Source organism: Zeugodacus cucurbitae, chromosome 6, assembly GCF_028554725.1.
Source record: "Zeugodacus cucurbitae isolate PBARC_wt_2022May chromosome 6, idZeuCucr1.2, whole genome shotgun sequence".
In the NCBI taxonomy this organism is placed as follows: Eukaryota; Metazoa; Arthropoda; class Insecta; order Diptera; family Tephritidae; genus Zeugodacus; species Zeugodacus cucurbitae.
In genome coordinates this window covers 28,100,111-28,122,640 of record NC_071671.1, presented here as the reverse complement: position 1 = coordinate 28,122,640, position 22,530 = coordinate 28,100,111, and the positions used below count along the sequence as shown (strand labels likewise).

At 32.4% G+C, this 22,530-nt stretch overlaps 1 protein-coding gene across 5 annotated transcripts; it reads left to right on the top strand.

The window, feature by feature from the left end:
• Nucleotides 1–112: 112 nt before the first annotated feature.
• Nucleotides 113–21,287, top strand: LOC105220357 (dnaJ homolog subfamily B member 6). 5 transcript variants are annotated; one of them, XM_011196798.3, is made up of 7 exons: nt 113–430; nt 14,178–14,370; nt 16,993–17,102; nt 17,451–17,690; nt 19,350–19,553; nt 19,620–19,887; nt 19,951–21,287. In XM_011196798.3, the coding sequence occupies exons 2-7, from the start codon at nt 14,306–14,308 to the stop codon at nt 20,042–20,044; spliced, it is 981 nt and encodes a 326-aa protein (XP_011195100.2). In that variant the 5' UTR covers nt 113–430; nt 14,178–14,305; the 3' UTR covers nt 20,045–21,287. The 5 variants fall into 5 exon arrangements, with proteins under 5 accessions (XP_011195100.2, XP_011195099.2, XP_011195103.2 ...); XM_011196797.3 differs by having other exon boundaries at nt 114–371; XM_054232708.1 differs by lacking the exon at nt 113–430 and adding an exon at nt 764–912.
• The last annotated feature ends 1,243 nt before the right edge of the window (nt 21,288–22,530 follow it).

Below are 22,530 nucleotides of genomic sequence, written 5' to 3'. Positions count from 1 at the left end.
CGATAAATTAATGTTGCATATAGAGTAAAAATTCATTTGAGATGGAGACATTTGATAAGTTTTCAGGGTTGCACAGTGTCGTTGTTATCGACATTGCCATCCACATTGGTTTTTGTTTAGTGTGGATTATATTTTAGGATATTTCAATGCACTCTTTCGAAAACGGCAAACGGAATGAATGATTTGAAAGAGAGTGCGGGTATGCGAGTGTGAATAAAAAATTGTGATTATTTGGATACGAAAAAGTGAAAAATTATTAAGATATTGGTGAAGAAATCTGTTGAAGTGCTTTTGGAATAATATAATAAAATTGTGTGCTGTAGGGCAAAGGCTTTCTACAATATTTTCTGGAGCTGAAAGAAGGGTGAAAAGTAAGCGGGCACCTACTTACGTATTGTACATCGTTTGTCATATTGATGCGTGTGTATACGTATGTACATTGAGACAAAAGAAGTTAAATGTATTAAGTTTTGTGCAATTTTAAACAAGGTTGTCAATAAACATCAATGTGTGTAGCAAAAATATCACATTTTAATATGTAAAAACTAGTTGGGTAAAGATAATGATCATCTGTGCTGATTCATTTGTTATGAAGAAAAGTGGAAGAAAATACCGAAATTGATACTGATGACAGTAGCAACAAAGAAGAAGAATTCGTTTCATACAGTTTTTCAGTTTTTTTACATTCGCAGTTTGTACAAATTGTATTTAACGAATCTTTTGAATGAAATTTTATTTCCATTTGTGCTTGAATCTCAAATACTACATACATGTGTACATTTCCTATTGGCGAATATGCAATACATGTACATATATATTGAAGCGTAGGTTTTGTGCGTGTGTATACAAATGTAATAATAGATATGTATTATAACATTCACGGAATAGAGTCAATAAACCAGGACATGAAAGGTATATGACCTTATTAGCCCTTAAGTACAAAATATATATCTAGCAAGGATATCTATAAAATGGATACCACCGATTTCCTAGTAATAGCAAGTGTGAATTGAAAGTTCTGTGAATTTTTTATCATTTACATTAATTTGTTCCTATAATTTTTTGTGATTTAAAATAGAAAACCCCAATCTCGAGGGGTGTGTATTTAGATAGAGGACAGTTTAAAAATGAATTCTGGTATAAGTGGGATATGTGCAGCAAGAGGGCACAATTCCGATTCCTTTGGCGCCGCCATATGAAGACACCGTTAATATGTTTCTTTAACAATTTTGGTTAAAAAACAAATGCAGTAGAAAAATCTAAATGAAACAAGTAAGGGGGAAACTTTAGTATACTATCCCAGGCTTTCGGTAATGAAATAGGTATCCTTGGAAAGATGAGGTTCTCCAGATTAAGAATATATATACATATAGCTGCAGCTGACTTATAGTTTTCGAGATATTCGCACTTAAAGTTGAAAAAAGTGCTACTTTTTTCTGAATTTTCACAATATATACTGAATATTTTATTAATATTATGCACTTATTTTACACTTACACTTCACCACATTGTTTCTGCATATTTATTTTATAAAATTTATCACGAAAATAGCTGTAAATAAGTATTTAACATTTTACACAAATCTCTTAATTTCAACAATAACAAAAAGGGTTGCAGCTTGACAAGTAATAAGTGTTGCCATATCAGATATTTTGCAAACGAATGACAAGAACCAAAATAAATAAATACCCAAAATGCAGAAAACAAATGCCCTATAAAAAGATTATATAAAGATAATATAAGAAAGTTTATGATATTCACTCTATGCACTATAAGTAAGGGAAATGAAAAGTTCTTTCGTGTAGAAATACTTTCCACATTGGCGGCCTTCGGCCGCGCTTCAAAAAAATAACCCTGGTCGAGCCAACACCGGGAGTTATCAAAGAGGGGGAATTGAAATACTCTTTCGTGTAGAACTACTTTCCGCATTGGCGGCCTTCGGCCGCGCTTCAAAAAAATAACCCTGGTCGAGCCAACACCGGGAGTTATCAAAGTGGGGGAAATGAAAAGTTCTTTCGTGTAGAACTACTTTCTGCATTGGCGGCCTTTGGCCGCGCTTAAAAAAAATAACCCTGGTCGAGCAAACACAAGGAGTTATCAAAGTGGGGGAATTGAAATATTCTTTCGTGTAGAAATACTTTCCGCATTGGCGGCCTTCGGCCGCGCTTCAAAAAAATAAACCTGGTTGGGCAATCACCGGGTGTTAACAAAGAAAAGGTAATACCGAAAGACTTTGCATTAGTCATAACACCATTATGGTTTGGTTTGGGGTATAATCTTTCTTTTTTCTGTTTATTTTTATTCTTTTGATTTTTGCGAAATATTTGATGTGGCAACACTGATTACTTGTCAAGCTGCAACCCTTTTTACTATTTTTTAAACGAAGATTTGTGTAAAATGTTAAATATTTATTTACAGCCATTTTCGTCATAATTTTTATAAAATAAATATGCAGAAACAATGTGGTGAAGTATAAGTGTAAAATAAGTGCAGAATATTAATAAAATATTCAGTATATATTGTGAAAATTCAAGATAAAAGTAGCATTTTTTTCAACTTTAAGTGCGAATATCTCGAAAACTATATATATATATATATTCTTAATCTGGAGAACCTCCTCTTTCCAACGTTACCCATTTTATTACCGAAAGCCTGGATAGTATACTAAAGCCGACCCCAAGTAAGGAACGGCTAAGTTCGGTTGTGACCGAACATTTTATACTCTCGCAATTTATTTATTTAATATTATATAATAGACAATTTGACCCACATATTCGTCATAAATATGGTATACAAGTCCATCGAAAGTTGGAAACCCTAATATTAGGTTAGAAGCACCGAGGTCCTCATGTTCCATATATGGGGCCTTGAAAGCCTATGGTCCGATTTCGTCGATTTTTAGAAAGGGGCTGCCACACTATAAATGTATTTATGCAAAGTCCTGTTCTGATATCTTCACTAGTGCTTACTTTACATATTGTAAAGTAAACTATTCAGGTTGACTTCAAAATTCTGGTATATAGAAAGTAGGCATGGCTGTGAACCGATTTGGCCTATTTTTACAACATATTGGGATGCAAGGAAAATATTACAAACAAAATTTCATTGATATTGGTTGAGTAGTTTCGGAGATATGGTTTTTGACCCATAAGTGGGTGTTTTGTATACCAATTTGGGTGGAGCACTTCTGTACCTTCTTTATAATAAAATTTAAAGTTTCTGGTGTTTTCCCTTACTGAATTAAAGCATTTTTAGTCGTTTTCAACATAACCTTTGTATGGGAGGTAGGCGTGGTTATAATCCGATGTCCTCTATTTTTGGACTATATAAGCCTGAAAAAAACGACTCCTGAGTATTTCGTTGTTATAGCTATAGTAATTTACGAGATATGTATAAAAAACTTAGTAGGAGGCGGGGCCATGACCACTTTCCCAAAAAAAAATACTTTCAGATAAGCCTATTCCTAGAACAATTCTTTGTACCAAATTTTATTTCCATAGCTTTATTTATGGCTTAGTTATGGTACTTTATGTGTTTGCCATTTTGATTCATTTTACAAATTTTTAGATATAGCAATGCTTATATTTCGTCAGCATGCAACCTTTTTGTTATTGTGTGAATTGATAAAATTTAATAAAAATTAAAATGCCGATTTAAAACAAATTTCTAAACAATCTATATAAAATAAATATATGGAAAGAAATTGTGAAGTGTGAGTGGGATGCTATACTAAAGTTTTCCCCTCGTTTAGTTTTGGTTGTTACAAACATCCGTTATGTGAACAAAACTATAATACTCACTTTAGCAACATTGTTGCGAGAGTATAAAAAGTAGCTCCTATGCGAATTGGTTTTCGTATATCTTGTAAAGCAAAATTTAAAATTTATTTAATGTAAAGAAATTTAAATATTTTCCTATGAAAATATTCAAAAACTTCGTAATTCTAATAATGTTTAATATTTCGTCTGTGGTGGACCTGTAAAAGCCCAAAAAAATGTTATGGGTCGGCTTTAGTATACCGTCCCATGATTTCGGGGTGAAAATGGGTATGGGCGGATAGAGGATGTTGTCTAGATTACGAATATATATCCAGTAGTTAACGAAAACCGCTTATAACGAACAAGCAAATTTGATACATTGAGTACCTTAAGGTAGGGGTCTGGGTTTTCACTTTCACTTTCGAAAAAAAAACATTTCAAGAATATGTCCTCAAAATTTTAATCCGATCTAAGCAATATTCTTGAAGTTATTGTTTAATTAGTCTCGGGGCCTTTAACGCTCTAACTCTAACAGCTACGGCTTTAAACGCGTTTTTCTCAAAACTACTTTTTTGAAGTCCGTGTTCACTGCCATTTGAAAACTACTCGACCGAGTCATTTCAAACTTGGTACACATTTTCTTCTTGGGGAGGACCAAGTTTAGTAAACATTTTTTTTTAACATTAAGGGTGTTTCCTACTCTGAAAATGGCGGAAATTTTAGTCGAAAATAACGGTTCACACTTAAGATGGCCGCCAAAAACTTTTAAATAAAAAAAGGCACAATTCGGATTACTATGGCGCCGCGATCTGATTACACCGTTGGAAAGAGGACGTCCTCCCGATTCAAAAATATGTTTGGTAATAGGTACCGCAGACGCCTAGTTTTCGAGATATTCCGCTTTAAAGATAAAAACATCAAAATTTTCAACTAGCTATTTCACACAATTTAATACACTTTAACACATTTTACGCACTTTTTTCACCTCAAATATATTAAATAAAACTGTAGGCGTTGCATTAAATGTACATTTTACTTTTATTATATAATTTTAAAGTTAGCATTATATGTTTCAAAAATCACTTTTCACTCTCAAATTTATGTGTTTACAATTATGCGGAAAACGAGCGCTGCCACATTGTAGATACCATATATAAATTCATCCTTAAATTCCTCTTTTTGTGAAAATTCCTCTTTTTTGCCAAAATTCCTCTTTTATTTAACAAACCGAATTTTTAAAAATCATATCGAGGACAGCCGATTATTTTGCTAACACTTGTATTGGCTTGACCAGAAAGGAGTTCTACGCGAAAAAACTTCGAATACCCCCGGTGTTGGATCGATGAGGGTAATTTTTTTAAAGCGCGGCCGAAGGCCGCCTCTGCAGAAATAAATTCTACGCGAAAAAACTTCGAATACCCCCGGTGTTGGATCGATGAGGGTAATTTTTTAAAGCGCGGCCGAAATCCGCCTCTGCAGAAAGAAGTTCTACGCGAAAAAACTTCGAATACCCCCGGTGTTGGATCGATGGGATTAATTTTTTTTTGAAGTGCGGCCGCAGGCCGCCTTTGCAGAAAGAAATTCTACTCGAAAAAAATTCGGACAACCCCGGTTTTGGCTCCACCAGGGGCATTTTTTTAAGCGCGGACGAAGGTCCCCAATGATGTAAGGAGTTCTACACGAAAAAAACTTCGGACATCCCTGGAAAGATTTTGTATATACATCATTGATGCAGAAGAGAGTTCTACGACAAAAGACTATGATATGCTAATAAATAAAACACAGTCATTAAAAAATCTATCATCTATGGATTCTAACATGTGGCAACGCTCGTTTTACACATAATTGTAAACACAGAAACTTTTTCAGCTATTAGTGTGCTAAGTGATTTTTAAAATAAGTAATTTTTCCTTAAAAAATCTTAATTAAAGGCAAAATTTGTATTAAATTCAATGTTAAAAGTGTAATTATCAATATGTGAAGTGAAAAATATGGGAAAATTGTGTTAAAGTATGTGAAATAGCATGTGCAACTCATAGAAAAATTTAGAAATTTAAACACGAATATTTAATAAACTATATATCCGATCAATAATATTTATATATATTCCTGCTCTGGAGATCCTCCTCTTTCACCCGATACCCCATTTATACCGATCGAAGTTGTCAAACCCCGACCGCCAAAGTAATCGGAATCGTGCCTAAAAAAATAATAATCAGAGAACTTTGGGGAAAAGATTTGTTTAAAATATAACTAAATTTTTATGGTTTTTCATTTTCGGATAATTTCCGGCCGAGTTAAAGTAAACACCGCAAAATTTTTTTTTTTTCAAGACGTCCAAGGGGAAACTCTGTCACGAGCTAATGGTTTTAAAATTGCTTAATCGATATTTGAGATAAAAAATCACAAAAAAAGTGTTTTTTTTTGCTCTGAAACCCAGACCCCTCCCTTAAATAACGGACATCGGGGATTTGTAAGTGCTCGGTTTAACGAACAACATGAAGAAGACCTATGAAGAAAGTGGAAAAAATCAAATAACATCGAACCAAAACTAAAAATATAACTTGAAAAATTTTAAAAGAAATGTGAAAAGTAAGTGTCAAAATTGGTCCAATTGGGAAGAATTTAGCTGATTTGAGTTGTTTTGATATAGTTTTTAATTTTTTAACAAATAAATAATAAAACAATTTAATAAACTGCAATTTACGGATATTTAACTAATTTTTATTGAAAAACATACCTCTAAGTGAATACTCGAATTAACGAAAAATTCGAAGTAACGAACAGGCCTGACAATTAATGTGTACAATTTTTAACACGTTATTTCTCATTGTAAATATATTGAATTTTTCACATATATTTTGCACTTCAAATATATTTAAACTTCTGTAATTTGTTCCTACATATTAAATTTCTATAAATTACATTAAAATATGGTGCAAATAAACATTTAACTTTTTGCACAATTCTCTTATGTGTACAATAAAAAAGGATTGCATGCTGACACAAAATAAGTGTTACCATATCACATATCTAAAAAATAAAAAAGAAGGATTTTATCCCTTTTTTTTAAATAACTCCATTTTTGCGAAAAAAACTTATGTTTTCCCCTTTTTTGATAATCCCCGTTGGTTCGACCAGGGTTATTTTTTGAAGCGTGGTCAAAGGCCGCCAATTCAAAAAGTAGTTCTACGCGAAAAACTTTGGACATCCTGAGATATTATTTGGTGTATAATCCCTTTTTTATTTGTTTTCAAAATATGTATATATGGCTATACTGATTATTTGTCAACATGGAACCCGTTTGTTATTTTGTATATAAGGAGGAGTCTGTAAAAAGTAAAATGCTTATTTAAAGTAAATATTAAATTAATTGACATAAAATAAATACAGTGGAACTTCCATAACTCGAAGATCTCCATAACTCGAACACTTGTATTGGCAATAGCGTTTAGAAGCCAAATTTCATACACATTTTCTTCCCCAACTCGAATTTCTATAACTCGAAGTTCTCCATAACTCGAACTTTTGAAGTGGCAAAAGAAGGCAACAATCATACACATTTCCTTCCATAAATCGAACTTTTTGGTCAGGGTATAATACAAAATTTAAAATTTTTCTATCGATTTGAATTTTAGAAGATTTTAACAAACAAAATTCAGAATACATGTTTATATGTATGAACATAAAACTTTTTGCGAATTAAATAAATCTACATTTTAATGCTTTTTGAAAAATTATATATTTTTTTAATTCTGTAACATAAAAATTTTTGCGAATTAAATAAATAAAACTGGGTATAAATTTATATCTTACTGCTTTTTGAAAAAAATGTATTTTTTTTTTGAAAATTCTATAATTCTCTCTAATTCTAAGTTTTTTTGTGGATTATGGTGATTCGGGTTAGAGAAGTTCCACTGTATGTAGAAACAATGTAGGGAATTGCTAGTATATAATAGTTATGAGCGATATTGCTATTTTTGAATCACTGTGATTTCAGTGATTGCTCTTTTTAAATCACTGTGATTTTATATTGTTATTGCGATCACAACAAAAAAAAACGAATTTATGAGAATTTGTACTCTTTTTTTAATTTTTATACTCTCGCAACAAAAGTTGCTAAAGAGAGTATTATAGTTTTGTCCACATAACGGTTGTTTGTAAGTCCTAAAACTAAACGAGTTAGATATAGGGTTATATATACCAAAGTGATCAGGGTGACGAGTAAAGTTCAAATCCGGATGTCTGTCTGTCCGTCTGTCCGTCCGTGCAAGCTGTAACTTGAGTAAAAATTGAGATATCTTAATGAAACTTGGAACACGTGTTCCTTGGCACCATAAGAAGGTTAAGTTCGAAGATGGGCGGAATCGGACCACTGCCACGCCCACAAAATGGCGATAACCAAAAACACATAAAGAGCTATAACTAAGCCATAAATAAAGTTATGAAAATAAAATTTGGAACATAGGATCGCATTAGGGAGGGGCACATTTGAATGTCATTTTTTTGGAAAAGTGGGCGTGACCCCATCCCCAAATATGTTTTTTGTTTATATCTTGCAAACCAATAAAGCTATATAAACTAAACTTTCTGCAGTCGTTTATTTTAGCCGTTTCCTTATACAGTCCAAAAATGAAAGAAATCGGATAATAACCACGCCCACCTCCCATACAAAAGTTAGGTTGAAAATGACTAAAAGTGCGTTAACTCACTGACGAGAAACGCCAGAAACACAAAATTTCACAGAAATGATAGCAGAAGGAAGCTACACTGAGATTTTTTTACAAAATGGAAAATGGGCGTGGCATCGCCCACTTATGGGTCAAAAACCATATCTCAGGAACTACTCGACAGATTTCAATGAAATTCGGCATATAATATTTTATTGACACCCTGATGACATGTGTGGAAAATGGATGAAATCGGTTCACAACCACGACTACTTTCTTTATAACTCAATTTTGAATTCCATCTTATTCCTTCACTTTATAATATATACATAAGGAACCAATGAAGATAGCGAAATAAAACTTTACAGAAATACATAGCATCACTTGTGAAAAAATTGTCGAAAACGGACTATAACTTTTCAAGGCCCCAGATATCTAACATGTTGAACTCAACACCTAAGGTTAAATTTTAACCGAAAAATCAGAGGAAATTGTTTTCTTCCAATAGTGTGTCTCTGTTCCAAAAATTATTAAAATCGGGTCACAAAATCTCCTAGCTCCCATATACATAATTATAGGTTTTTCAAAAATATCATCCCCTAGCTCCCATATACCTAATTATAGGTTTTTCAAAAATTCGTTGGGCTTGATTACGCATATATGTATTGGTTAATATGTGATATATCTTAGCAAAATTAAGTGAGCGTATACTATTGGATATAGTGTACCTTGCTGGTGAAAATTAATGAAATCGTTTCAGGAATTACCTCAGCCCTCATATCTATATATGACGTTTTCGTTATTCTATTAAACTTTATGCCGAATTTATGGGTAAATTTGTGCGTTATCTTAATAAAATTTCTTCAATAAATTGCGAGAGTATAAAATGTTCGGTTACACCCGAACTTAGCCTTTCCTTACTTGTTTACATTTACATTTTTATTAATTTTAACAATATCCAAAATTTACCTGCTTTTGTAATCAAGGTACCCAAAATTATCGAAATCGCAACTAAAATTGCTTCTGTGCTCACTGAACAGTGATTGCTACTTTCGAACTTATATTGGTACTGAACAGTGATTGTTACTTTCAAACTGATATTGTTACCGAACAGTGATTGCTACTTTCGAACTGGTATTGCTACTGAACGGTGATCGTTACTTTTTGAACTGCTATTGCTACAGTGATCGAATTAGAATCAATGAACTGCTATTGCTACAGTGATCGAATTAGAATTACTGAACTCCTATATGTACTGTGATCGAACAAAAGCACTGAACTTCTCTATAGCTACTGTGATCGAACTCAGATTACTGAACTGCAATTGCGATTGTAAACTGATATTTACAAAAATTGATCGCAGTTGCTATATGCGATTTTTCAATCACAGTGAAAATTCACCGGTAGTGAAATATCGCTCATCACTAGTATATAATAAGTGCAGAATATAAATTAAAAATTATTATATAATTATATATAATGTATATACATATATTAAACAACATAATAGTTTAATACCTTTGACAAGATTTGATGGTGGTATTACTGCGGAAGATTTTTTCTTCACTATAGAAAAACAATATAAAATTTGGTACAAAGAATCGCAATAGGAATCATCATATTTGGATGTAATTTTTTTAAGAGTGGGCGTTACCAGACCCCGAAATAGGTATTTTGTATATATCTTGCAAACCAATAATGCTATATAAACCAAATTCTCTAGAATCGTTTCTTTCCTTATACAGTCCAAAAATGGAAAAAATCGCATCATAACCACGCCCACCTCCCATGCAACGGTTATGTTAAAAACTACTAAACATGCTTTAATTGAGACAGAAACCTTAAATTTTGTGGTAAAGATGGTATAGAATAGCTGCACTCAAATTGGTATAAAAAATTTAAAATTGGTGTGTGTGTTAAATATTTTCCTATGAAAATATGCAAAAACACTGTAATTATAATAATGATTAATATTTTATCTGTGGTGGACCTTCTGGCGGAAATGCCCATATAATGATTTTCGTTATTTTACTGGACTTTATGCCGAATAAGTGGGTCAAATTGGGAGTTATCCTATATCTAACTCGTTTAGTTTTAGGACTTTTATACTCTCTTTAGCAACTTTCTTGCAAGATTATAAAAATTAAATGAATAAATTGTGAGAGATTAAATGTTCGGTTACAACCGAACTTAGTCCTTCTTTACTTGTTAAAATATGCATAATATAAATAAGATGTATTATAAAAAAGAGAATAGGTATAACAAGTTAGGAAAGGCTAAGTACGGGTGCAACAGAACATTTTATACTCTCGCCATTTATTGCTATATTTTTAATAAGATAGCACACAATTTGACCCTGAACCTAGTTAAACATCAACATGGTTTCCGTAAAGTGCATAGTACCACCACAGCACTTAGCGTCATAAACGCCCAGATAGTTCATGGTCTAAATCAGAAACCACCTTGTAAGAGAACCGTCCTAGTAGCGTTGGACCTGTCAAAAGCTTTTACACGATCAACCTAACAACGCTTCTAGAAGTCGTCGAACGAACAACACTTTCTCCGGGGCTGAAGATTGGGGAAAAGACAAAGAAACGTTGCTGGCCACTTACAAGGCTATCGGCCGGCCGGTCGTAAATTACGCAGCACCGGTATGGTCGCCTGGATGCAGTGACACGCAGCAGAAGAAGCCAGAACAGACGTGCCAGAACACTGCACTCCGAACAGCAACAGGATGTCTCTTGATGTCACCAATAACACACTCTCATAGTGAGGCCATTATGCTGCATATTAAGGAGCATAATGAACTGCTTACCAATCAGTTTCTACTTGGGTGTTTTCGTAGAAATCACCCTTGTAGTCACTTGCTGGAAGCAGAACCGCCCCCTAGGTGCATCAAGAGATCGCTCCTACAATACGTCGACGAACTAAACCCCTATACCGACCAAACTGCGGACGCAAACAGTTTTAGACACGCTGTAAACGCCATTCACAGTGGAGCTAAAAACACCTTCATTGACTCCCTTCCGGTGAATGGCGTCCTTGGAACCAAACCACCACCTATAGCAGACGAAGAGCTCGCGTTGCCACGTGAAACCAGAGTGACCCTTGCGCAGCTTCGATCTGGATATTGTAGCAGGTTAAACTCCTACTTATCCAGACTGGACCCCGACATACAAAATACATGTCCCGCATGCAACGAGTCCCGGCATGACTCTAACCACCTCTTTGTATGCCCAATGAACCCTACTCATCTAACACCCCTTTCCCATTGGTCCAACCCTGTCGAAACAGCACGTTTACTGGGCCTCCCGTTAGATGATTTCGACGACAACTAGACTTAAGCTCTTCTTTTCAGGCAGGGATAGATAACCGTTACAACAACAACAGCCAAAGCGTCGGAAAGCTGTATCTGTAAATGAAGTACTTCTATTTTAGTTTATAGTTTTTGATAATAATGCTTCATTGTTGACAGTACTGGCCGGAAAAATTCCGTGTCTGCTCCGCTTAGAACAAATGTTTAATGGATAAAGGTTCGTTGGACATGCAAAAGGTATTTATGATCACGCGGGTACTTATTGCAGGTTAAATTTTTATTTTGTCGACATTTACTCTGGATAAGTTGGTAGTGAGTAAAATGGGAAAGCAACACGTTTTTATTTATTAATTTGACTAAATATTAATATTTATACACGTTATTAATTAATTTTTTCTAATACTATTGAAATGCAATTGGGAAAGTTTTATTGACTTTTCTTTTTGATTATTGCATATGAAATTAACACGTTTAGGTACTTCTTCAATTACGGAATACCAAAAAATTACGTTCCTGTATGTTAGTAAAATTAGAAACCACTTTATACCGCTTTTTGTGGGCTTAAGCTTAAAAATGTTAAGCTTGATTAGTAATCGCGATGTCGAACTAGTAGGTAATGAATGAAGCACTAAACTGGTTTTCCCGAACAAGCAATTTAAATGTTTCTTATTATTGTTTCTATATAAGGTTCTTTATATTGAGTGCACATAATTACTATGAGAAGAGCATGAGTTGATCAAAAAGTGGATGCAAAATGAATCAATCTCTCCTATAAAGTGTGTTAAGGCAGACTGATAACATTTGTTAAAAAAATAACACAACCATCACACAAGAGCAGTAGATTAATAAAATTAAAAATTATTTAATCCAAAATATGTTCAGGCGTATTTAAATCAGTATAAAAAATGCCGTCACTAAAATATTATACATCTCCATTGAGTCACTGTTACTAAAATAATAAAAAATATACATACATATAAGTATGTGGCTGTTGACACAAACCAGATTTATGTATATATGCTTTCAGGTAGGTTGACTGTGTTACCAAAGATTGCTAGGCACTGCTTAGTTGTTAGCGTTGGTGGTAGCATTAAGTGTTGGTGTTTCGAAAATTTAAACATAAGCAGCAAGTAGCAATAGATTATTGGAAGACTCTAATATGTTCTCTTTAAATACATATGCGCGAGTATTTTGTAACAAATTTTGTTTGCAAACACTGCCATTGAATATTTTAATTGTGGGTAATGCTTACAATGAATGTGTAATTAAAAGAATTTGTAATATATATTCCAAGCTTAACTGTTAATCTATATATGACACTACTGTGCCCTTGCAATTAATCTCAGTCGTAAAACATAATTATAAGAAGACAACCTATCCAAACCAAATAGTAGATGAACCACCTTAATGTACCTACATATGTATGTATTGTATATAGTTCACTGTTTTCATTTCTTTCAATATTCATAGTTCTATTTAAAGGCAACAACGAGTAGGTTGTTGCAGGTACAAGTTGTGTAGGAGTAAAATATGCTAAATTTTTTATAATCGCTTATTTCAAACATTTAATGTATTAAATGTATATATCATTTATATGTATTGCAGTTAAAAATTTTCATATTAAAAATTGGCATATTCAATATGAATTTTATTAGCTAAACAGTATTAACGATATATTTAGTAAAGATCTGTTACTTTCATCATTCTTATAAACTTTCATAACTGAATTGAAGTCGTTATACTTTATATATTATTCGAATATAGTACAGATTTCAGATAATACACAATTTTTAACTATACCACGTTCCATATAAGGCAACTTATGGTGCAGAGCCTAAAAAACGATATCAAAAGGATAGTAATCTTACTCTTTATGGCTGTAGTTAAGTTGACCGTTTTGTCCGTCGTTGGTTGCTTATTATTTGGTTTTTAATGTAATATTTAGGAAAAATGTTATTTGAACTTAAATATATCGCTCATTCACTTGATTAGGGTCACAACTCAAAAAAGTCGATTTTTCAGGAGAGCGATTTAAAGTTTTCAATTGTCTCTTATTTAGCAAATATAGTTAAATGCCATCAGTTTATTGACAATTCTAGTGGCCTGTAATATATTAAATACAATGTTGAGCATAAATGGACCAAATAGAGTGTACTAATGCTTTTTCTTGAGTATAATATCGTGGGCATTATATCGTGTTTTTTGAGTTATGACACTATTCCAGTAAATGAGCAATATGTACATAGGAGATTTGAAGAATAATTATTTGCATATTTCTTAGATTGAACTTATCATCTGTTATAAATATATATTTGGTAGAAAGCAATTACGAGTAATGATTAGTTATTTATGAAAGGCTAGAAATTAAATACAAGATTTCTCATTTGGCAAACACAGTTTTATTAACATTTTGTTGCATTGTGTATTTTTTAGGTAAATCACTTTTTGAATAAGATTAATTTAGACAAGTGGTAATCGCACGGGGTTAACGGATTGAAACCTTTTTGAAGACATCATTGCAATTCACATCATTACGATTCGTTAAATATAAATTACAGAAAATGGTTGATTATTACAAAGTTCTCGACATATCGCGAAGTGCGACAGAAAGCGAAGTGAAAAAAGCGTAAGTAAACTCCGAATTTATGTTATATATGTACATACACTGGTGGCAGAAATAATAGGGACGAGCCGATTGACGAATTTCATAGCGCAAAAAAATGTATCAACAAAGATACTAGTAATTTGTGTTCAATGCGTTTTCTCTCATTTATTTCTAGAATGACTGCGTGAACGTTATTTTGTTTCAGTTGTCAGCGTTTTGAGTTGGCAAAAATAATAGGGACGCTGTACGTAAATTTGTTTATAAAATAAAATATCGAAACTAAAAAGGTTATTAATATTTCGGTTGATCGGAAAATAATAGCGAAACTATACAAGAAAGGTACCTGAAAAATCCCGAAACTAGAGGAAGGGAGAATAGAATTGTAACCCGTTTCAACAAGATGTTGGCATATCACGCTTAGGAATATACATTTAAAACTTTCAATGACTCGTCAAGAATTGGTTAAATTACGAATGTATTTCGGTTCTGGAATATCTCTCACAGACTTCGGATCTTAAACCAATAGAGCAACTTTGGAGTGTTCTATAGCGGTCTTTAGGAGCTTATAAGTACATAAATAAGAACCAAAGTTGGGAGAATATAAAGCTTGATGATGCTTATGGATTTATGTGCCAATCTAGTGGTATCCATGCCCCAACGATATCAGGAAGTGCTAAAAATGAGACGATCGACCACAGTGTACATATAAAGTCAATAAATTGTAGCTGTATATATTAAATATCATAATACTTTGTTCCTTGTCCCTATTTTTTTGCCACTCTTTACTTAATTTTTATACTCTCGCAACCTGTAGCACAGAGTATAATAGTTTTGTTCACATAACGGTTGTTTGTGTCACCAAGAAATATAAGAGTTAGATATGGGGTTATATATTCATAAATGATCAGGATGACGAGTAGATTTGATATCCGGATGTCTGTCCGTCCGTCTGTCCGTTCAAGCGATAACTTGAGTAAAAATTAAGATATCTTAATGAAACTTGGAATACATGTTCCTTGGCACCCTGAGGAGGTTGCTTTCGAAAATGGGCAAAATCGGTCCACTGCCACGGCCACAAAATGGTGGAAACCGAAAACCTATACAGTGTCATAATTAAGCCATAAATAAAGTTATGAAAATGAAATTTGGAACATAGGATCCCATTAGGGAGGGGCACATTTGGATGTAATTTTTTTGGAAAAGTGGGCGTGACCCCGCCCCCAAATAGTTTTTTTTTGTATATAACTCGCAAACCAATAAAGCTATATAACCCAAACTTTCTGCAGTCGTTTCATTTCCTTATACAGTCCAAAAATGAAAGAAATCGGATAATAACCACGCCCACCTCCCATACAAAGGTTAGGTTGAAAATTACTAAAAGTGGGTTAACTCCCTAACGAAAAACGTCAGAAACACCAAGTTTTACATAAGAAATGGCAGAAGGAAGCTGCACTGAGATTGTTTTACAAAATGGAAAATGGGCGTGGCGTCTCAAGAGCTATTCGACCGATTTCAATGAAATTCGGGCGAAATCGGTTCACAACTACGTCTACTTCCCATATAACTCAATTTTGAATCCTTTTGATTCGTTCACTTTATAATATATACATTAGGAACCAATGAAGATAGTGGAATAAAACTTTACACAAATACTGTATTTGAGCTGTGACATCACTTGTGGAAAAATTGTCAAAATCGGACCATGACTTTTCAAGGCCCCTGATATCGCACATGAAGAACTCAGTGCCTAAGGGTAATTTTTCACCGAAAATATAGGTAAATCCCTCAGATATTTTAATGTAATTCATTCCTTCTGAATTTTTTTCTTATAACAGTTTCTCTCTGTACCTGAAATGGTAAAAATCGGGTCATAACTTCCCCCAAATCCCATATACCTAATTATAAGTAATATTAAATTAAGTGAGCGTATAGTCTTCGATACATTGTATCTTGGTTAGGAAGAAGATAAAAATATCAAATATCAATGTTAAATTTAATTCATCTAGAAAAAGAAACGAAAAAATACCAAAAACTATGCTAAAATAGTTCGTTCCTATTATTTCTGTTATCAGTGTATATATGTACATATGAATTTATGTATATATTTTTACCCATTGAAGTTTATGTTAAAACTAAATACTAATAGCTTATCATAATGGATGTATAGTACATAAAAAAGATGTATTTAAATTTTACTAAACGAATCGGTATTTAAACTTGAATTTTTGAATTTTTTCACAATTACTAACCGATATTGTTGCTTTGCCTGACCTCACAAATCTGCAGAATTTAGTCTCACTGACTTCATTTTGTGGTTTTGTAAAAAAAAAATCTTTGGACCTTAAGGTTAACATTCGCGAAGAAATTATGGCCACACCTTCCGAGATGCTCAGAAAATAATGAAAAACGTGCCACAAAGGTCTAATTTTGGCGTGGCAAATAAAAGGAACGCTTTATTGTTGTTGTTTTCAAAAAGTTGTCCAATATTTTGTAATGTGTCAAGACGTTGCTTTCTTTCCAACTTATTCAATGTTAACTTACCCAAATAAAAAATGGTAAACCCGTATATAAAATTACTATACCTTACTTTTACTTACTTATTATATACGTGTGTCTTAAGCATATTTTTTATTTCTCAAATAGCTATAAAAAGTTGGCATTGAAGTGGCATCCTGATAAAAATCCTGACAATTTAGATGAAGCCAACAAGCGATTTAGAGAACTATCGGAAGCCTATGAAGTTTTATCGGATGGTAAGTTTTTTTTATTGCTGCATTGTTATCTCCTCGCTAAGTTCGTCGTTTTTACTCTTACTGTGTTAATTATAGAGAAATACAATAAAAAAAAAATAGAATCACATGTTCAGAGCTTATGATATTCTTTAAAAATAATTATTGAAAAATTGTGTCTAGTTGAAAAATAATAAATATTTTATTTACTATATACATTTGTGCATAACATCATATCACCCTTCCCTTATTTTAACGTTTCTATAATATTTTTTCAAATTTAAAATATATACATACGAACGTTACTAATTTTCTGAAGGGATATATGATAAGTTTAAATAGCTATACAAGTATGTATGTACTCGCTTATAGCACGTAGACGGAAAATTTATGATACGCGTGCGACTCTACAGAAGGAAGCCTCCAATTGCAACTACTCCAAAAGCAGTGGCTATACGAGTGGCAGTGGTTATAGATATCGAACCCGCGCTGATCCCAAACGCGATTACAACTACAACTATAACGACGACGAATACACTAAACCTGGGAACCGCCACCACTCCTTTACTTTTCGCAATTTATTTGAATGGACACCATTCCATAAATTATTTGGTAAAAATAGAACTAGCTTTGGCGTTGCTTGCTTTTTAGCTAATAATTCGGCACATATGTCTGTTCTCTCATTTTTATTGACTAACACCAAGCTGAACTTTTATAATCCTTCTGCAATTCAATCCACTCATATATAGATTCATCATGAAATGTTGCTTTTTATTTATGTAAACACGCTTATATTTGCGTATTTAAAATTCGGGCCTAAGCAATTTTGGGTTACTTTTTTGTAAACACTATGCCACAGATATATTCTATTAGACGTAAAAATATTCTATATTCTATATTTTTACATTCTTCTAATAAGTTTTGATCCAAATCGACTTGAGTTCGAGTTTTTTGTCTTCGTTGAAGCAAATAGGGTATTCTGTTGTATTTATAATAAATATATTATTTTTCTACAAAAGTTACCAATAACTGTGTTAAACATTTGTTAAAAAAAATTGAAAATAAAATATTAAAATATTTAACTAACGAGGAATTACCATTTACTTTTGCGATTTTGTTTGATTAAATTTTGGGAAATTATATAAGTTAAAAGCGAATAGCACTTGTATTCCCATATGTGCCGTTATAGCGTCATACAATTTTCATCAAATACTTCGCATGAATGCTGAAGAAATTAAAGTCTTTATCCTAATAAAGGCGCAGGTCTCCATTTCGGTTACCTCCGATTTAACAAGTCACCGAGACATAAAACAGTCTCAAAACTTACGTACTATACTTAGTGCCTTCGGACCACATACATATATATATTATTCGTATTGAGGGAAACTACTGTTGAACAAACAAGTTTTGTTTGATGTCATGAATTCTGATATTATTGGTTTGATGTTCGAATCAGAAATTTTATTGGTTTTAAAACGCTTTGGAAAAATATAATAATTATTAAAAGAGAAGATACCAACGCAAAATGATGTAATTATTGAATTTAATAAAATAAATCAAAATATTCTATGAAGTTCCCTTGAGCTTTTCTCGTTTACGCTCTTTCATTGTCCAATAAAATATAGGCTGCAATAACTTCTCATTTTAATTCTATTTTTCGGGTTTAATGAATATTTTAAAGTAGTTATTTGATTAAAATTTATAACATTCCAAAAATTTTTGTGTTTTTAATGTTATCCAATGAATAAATAGTGACCCAGCTGATTCGAATATTGGTTTCGCTTATATTCGAAAACATATATGTATGTAAATCCAATCAGATTCTGCGACACAATTGAAAATCAGAATTTGTTTGCCATTCTGACAACTAAGCAAATCTATCTTGGATTTCACAACACCCCTGATTGATCCAGTTGTGCAGATAAACCAAAACATTAGACATGGGATGCACTTGTGAATTGATCTGAAGTTGTATATTTCTACGTTGACAGCAAATCCATTTAAACACTTTCAACCTTTATATTTGCGTGGCCTCCCACGATTTTTTTCTGGTTTGCCTTTGTATGAAGGTTTTGAGATACTAGAAGATTATCGCCGGCATGAATCGTTAAAACTACTGTTGCCCCACTACAAATTAATTACGAATCTAAAAAAATGTTTTATTTCATATAAGTAAATAACAATTTCTTGTTGAATTTAAATTGTTTTACTAACAATTTTATATAATTGGATGCATTTGAAATTAATCTGTATACTCTTCGAAACTTACAGAAAAAAAGCGACGTGTTTATGACCAATATGGCAAGGAAGGGCTGTTGGGTGATCGTGGTCATCATCGGTCTTCGCGGCACCATCATACGCATGACTTCGATGACTTCGACATAATGGGCGGTTTTCCATTTGTGTTCCGCCCGCCAGAGGAAGTTTTTCGGGAATTTTTCGGTGTAAATTCACCGTTCGCTGATTTGTTTCGAGGTAAAAATGGTGGACGTCTTGAATGTTGTAAAAAGTTGAATTTAATTTCTATTTGGATATTTGTAGATGTACATGGTTATCCTCAGTCGAATAGACACAATAACGGACTTAGCAGCGGTGGACGTCAACATGTCGGCACCAAATTGGCTTCACCGTTCGGAGCGCCAATGCTGAACTACTCTATGATGGATTTTATGATGCCCTCAAATGGATTCACTTCATTCAGCACGTTCAATTCAGTGCCAAATGGGAGGGGTGGTGCGGCAAATGGCGCCGTTAAACGCACATCGACTTCAACGACATTTGTCAACGGTAAAAAATTAATGACTAAACGGTATGAAATGTATTTATTTCCACATATAAATATGTAATAATTGTATATATCTTTAATTCATAGAGTCTATGAAAATGGAAAGGAGACTGTATTTTCATATGAAAACGATGTCCTGAAATCAAAGACTGTGAACGGAGTCCCTTCAATTACAAATTAAGAAAAGTCATAAACTTAACAGAAATAAGAAAGAGGAAAAAAATCAAAACTATGCCACATTTAATGCTCCTCTCTAAGCCTAGGATTTCCCACTACCATAGTTCAGTTAATTTCGTTATTATTTTTTATACGAATATCGTTAATGATAATATACATATACATAGACATTAATTAGGTATTAGTCCAGAGAATGAATTTGATGATTCTCCTCTTTTATGTTTATTTTTTATTATTTATCACGAACAGTATAAATGAGAGAGTGTACACTATATATTTTAAAAGCTATAGATTAACTAAAAGTAAGAAGTGAGGAGGATACTTTCGTTCATATATGATGGAATAAGATTGCCCTTTTAATTTTGAAAAATTCTGGAATGCAGCTGATTTATTATTCTTTCACTCTATAGGAATTAATTACTCTAGATAACGATTTCCTGTGTAACTAAATTTTACTATATGGTATATTAAATTCATTATAAATTAACGGAATTGAAACTACTGGAATTTTAATTCGCTATATTAAGACTCTGGACTTACGTATTTAAAGTCAAAATGAAGTAAAGAAGAATAAATCAATAAGATGGATTATAAAAAAGTTTCATGAGAAAGAAAGTTGAATTATAAAACATACTTTTTTTTAATTTTCTTTGCCAATTTATAACAATAACTTCTTTTTGGATACACAAATGATTGAATTAAAATGTGATACATGCCTACATTTCTAAAATTTAATAATAAACAGGCAACCACCATCAGCCTAAGGAAGTCGAATGAATAATTATTTTTAACAAATTTATTTTAATTTACTTTTCGCAAAACCCTTTGATTTAAATTAAAAAATCGTCAACGTTTGTTTACTAAAGTTCGCCAGGCATGTTACTTAATGTAACCAATCTTTAAAGGACTGCACTCTAACCATATGTGCGACCAAATATATATGTATGTATGCTCTTCAATAATTTCGATGGTAGTACGTACTAGACAACTAGATGATCTTAGATATAAACAATGTTCTATTTCGTAATATCTTTTTTTTTCTTTGTATTCATGAGCAAAGAATATAAATAAATTTAAGATGTATGAAAGTCATAAAGCAAGAATTGTGAATGTAATGTTTATTGAATGTATATGCAAAACGTGAATAGTTTCAATAATATCTAGGAGGTAGTGTTATAATTAAAATAAAAAATACCTAACATGTTAATAAAATAAAGAGATTTATTTCGGCTCCAGATATTTAAGTATACTATGTTTATGATTTACTATATGATTTAAGTACCAAACAAGGATATACACTTTAGAAATATATACAACAACTTGAAAACATCTGTATTAATTTGCTATTGAAAGCCAAGCCGATGTGCACTAAACTTTGGCCAAGTTCTGAAAGCGAAGAGGAAAGACTATATGAAAAAAGTTAGCGAGGTTTTCACTAAAGTGTATTCATTAAATGAATAAATCATAAATAAGTAATTTACTCGTATAAAAGTCCATATACATAAGTACAGTGGAACTTCCATAACTCGAACTTTTGAATTGGCAATAGCGTTTAGTAATCAAATTTCATACAAATTTTCCATAACTCGAACTCTTGAATTGGCAATGAAAGTAAAATTGCATACAAACTTCCTTCCATAAATCAAAAAATATGATATTGCACTCATGGATTGCATAAATCATGTAACAAAAGCATGGGATACAGATGTCAAGAGCCAAACAATAGCAAACTCCAGATACAGAATACATGTATCGTATGTCCATAAAATTTTAATAGAAGAAAATAAATAAAAATGGGTATAAATCCATATTTTACATAGTGAATAGGTAAATAGTCTGCTTTCGCTTTAATTGTTTTTAATTTTTAATGATTTAAAGTATATGCAATTACATTGTGTTGATAGAATTATTGAGCCACAGTTAGTGGTAGCCAATTATTTTCAAGCTTGATGAGATATTCAATACTACTGAACCGATTTTAATGAAATTTTGCACATGTCTGCTGTTTGGTGCAACTTAAAAGATAGAATAGGTTATATCTCAAATTTTAGTCGCAATATCTATCCGTCTGTCCACTCGGCCAAGCGATAATTTGAATTAAAATCTAGATATCTTACTAAGGCTTCGTACACGTTACAATTAGCAATTTGAGATTCTACTATAGGCAAAACCGGACAATTGCAAAAAATAAAAAAAAAAAAAATTAAGAAAAAAATAAGACTTTTGCAAAAGATATTGACAGCACGGAAGAACGTTACGATATACACATTTTTAGGTAAGTGGACGGTCGGTCATCTGGTCAAGCGATAATTTAATCTGGATATCCTAATATATCTTAGCTCATACTTAAACCTTGATATTATAAGAAGGTTGGTATTCAAAATCGGACATATGTAACGACTAAAAAATAGCACGTAGTTAAACAAAAAGGGATATATCAAAGCTACAATTTAAGCTATAAAATTCAGAACACATGATGTAGGTAAGGAA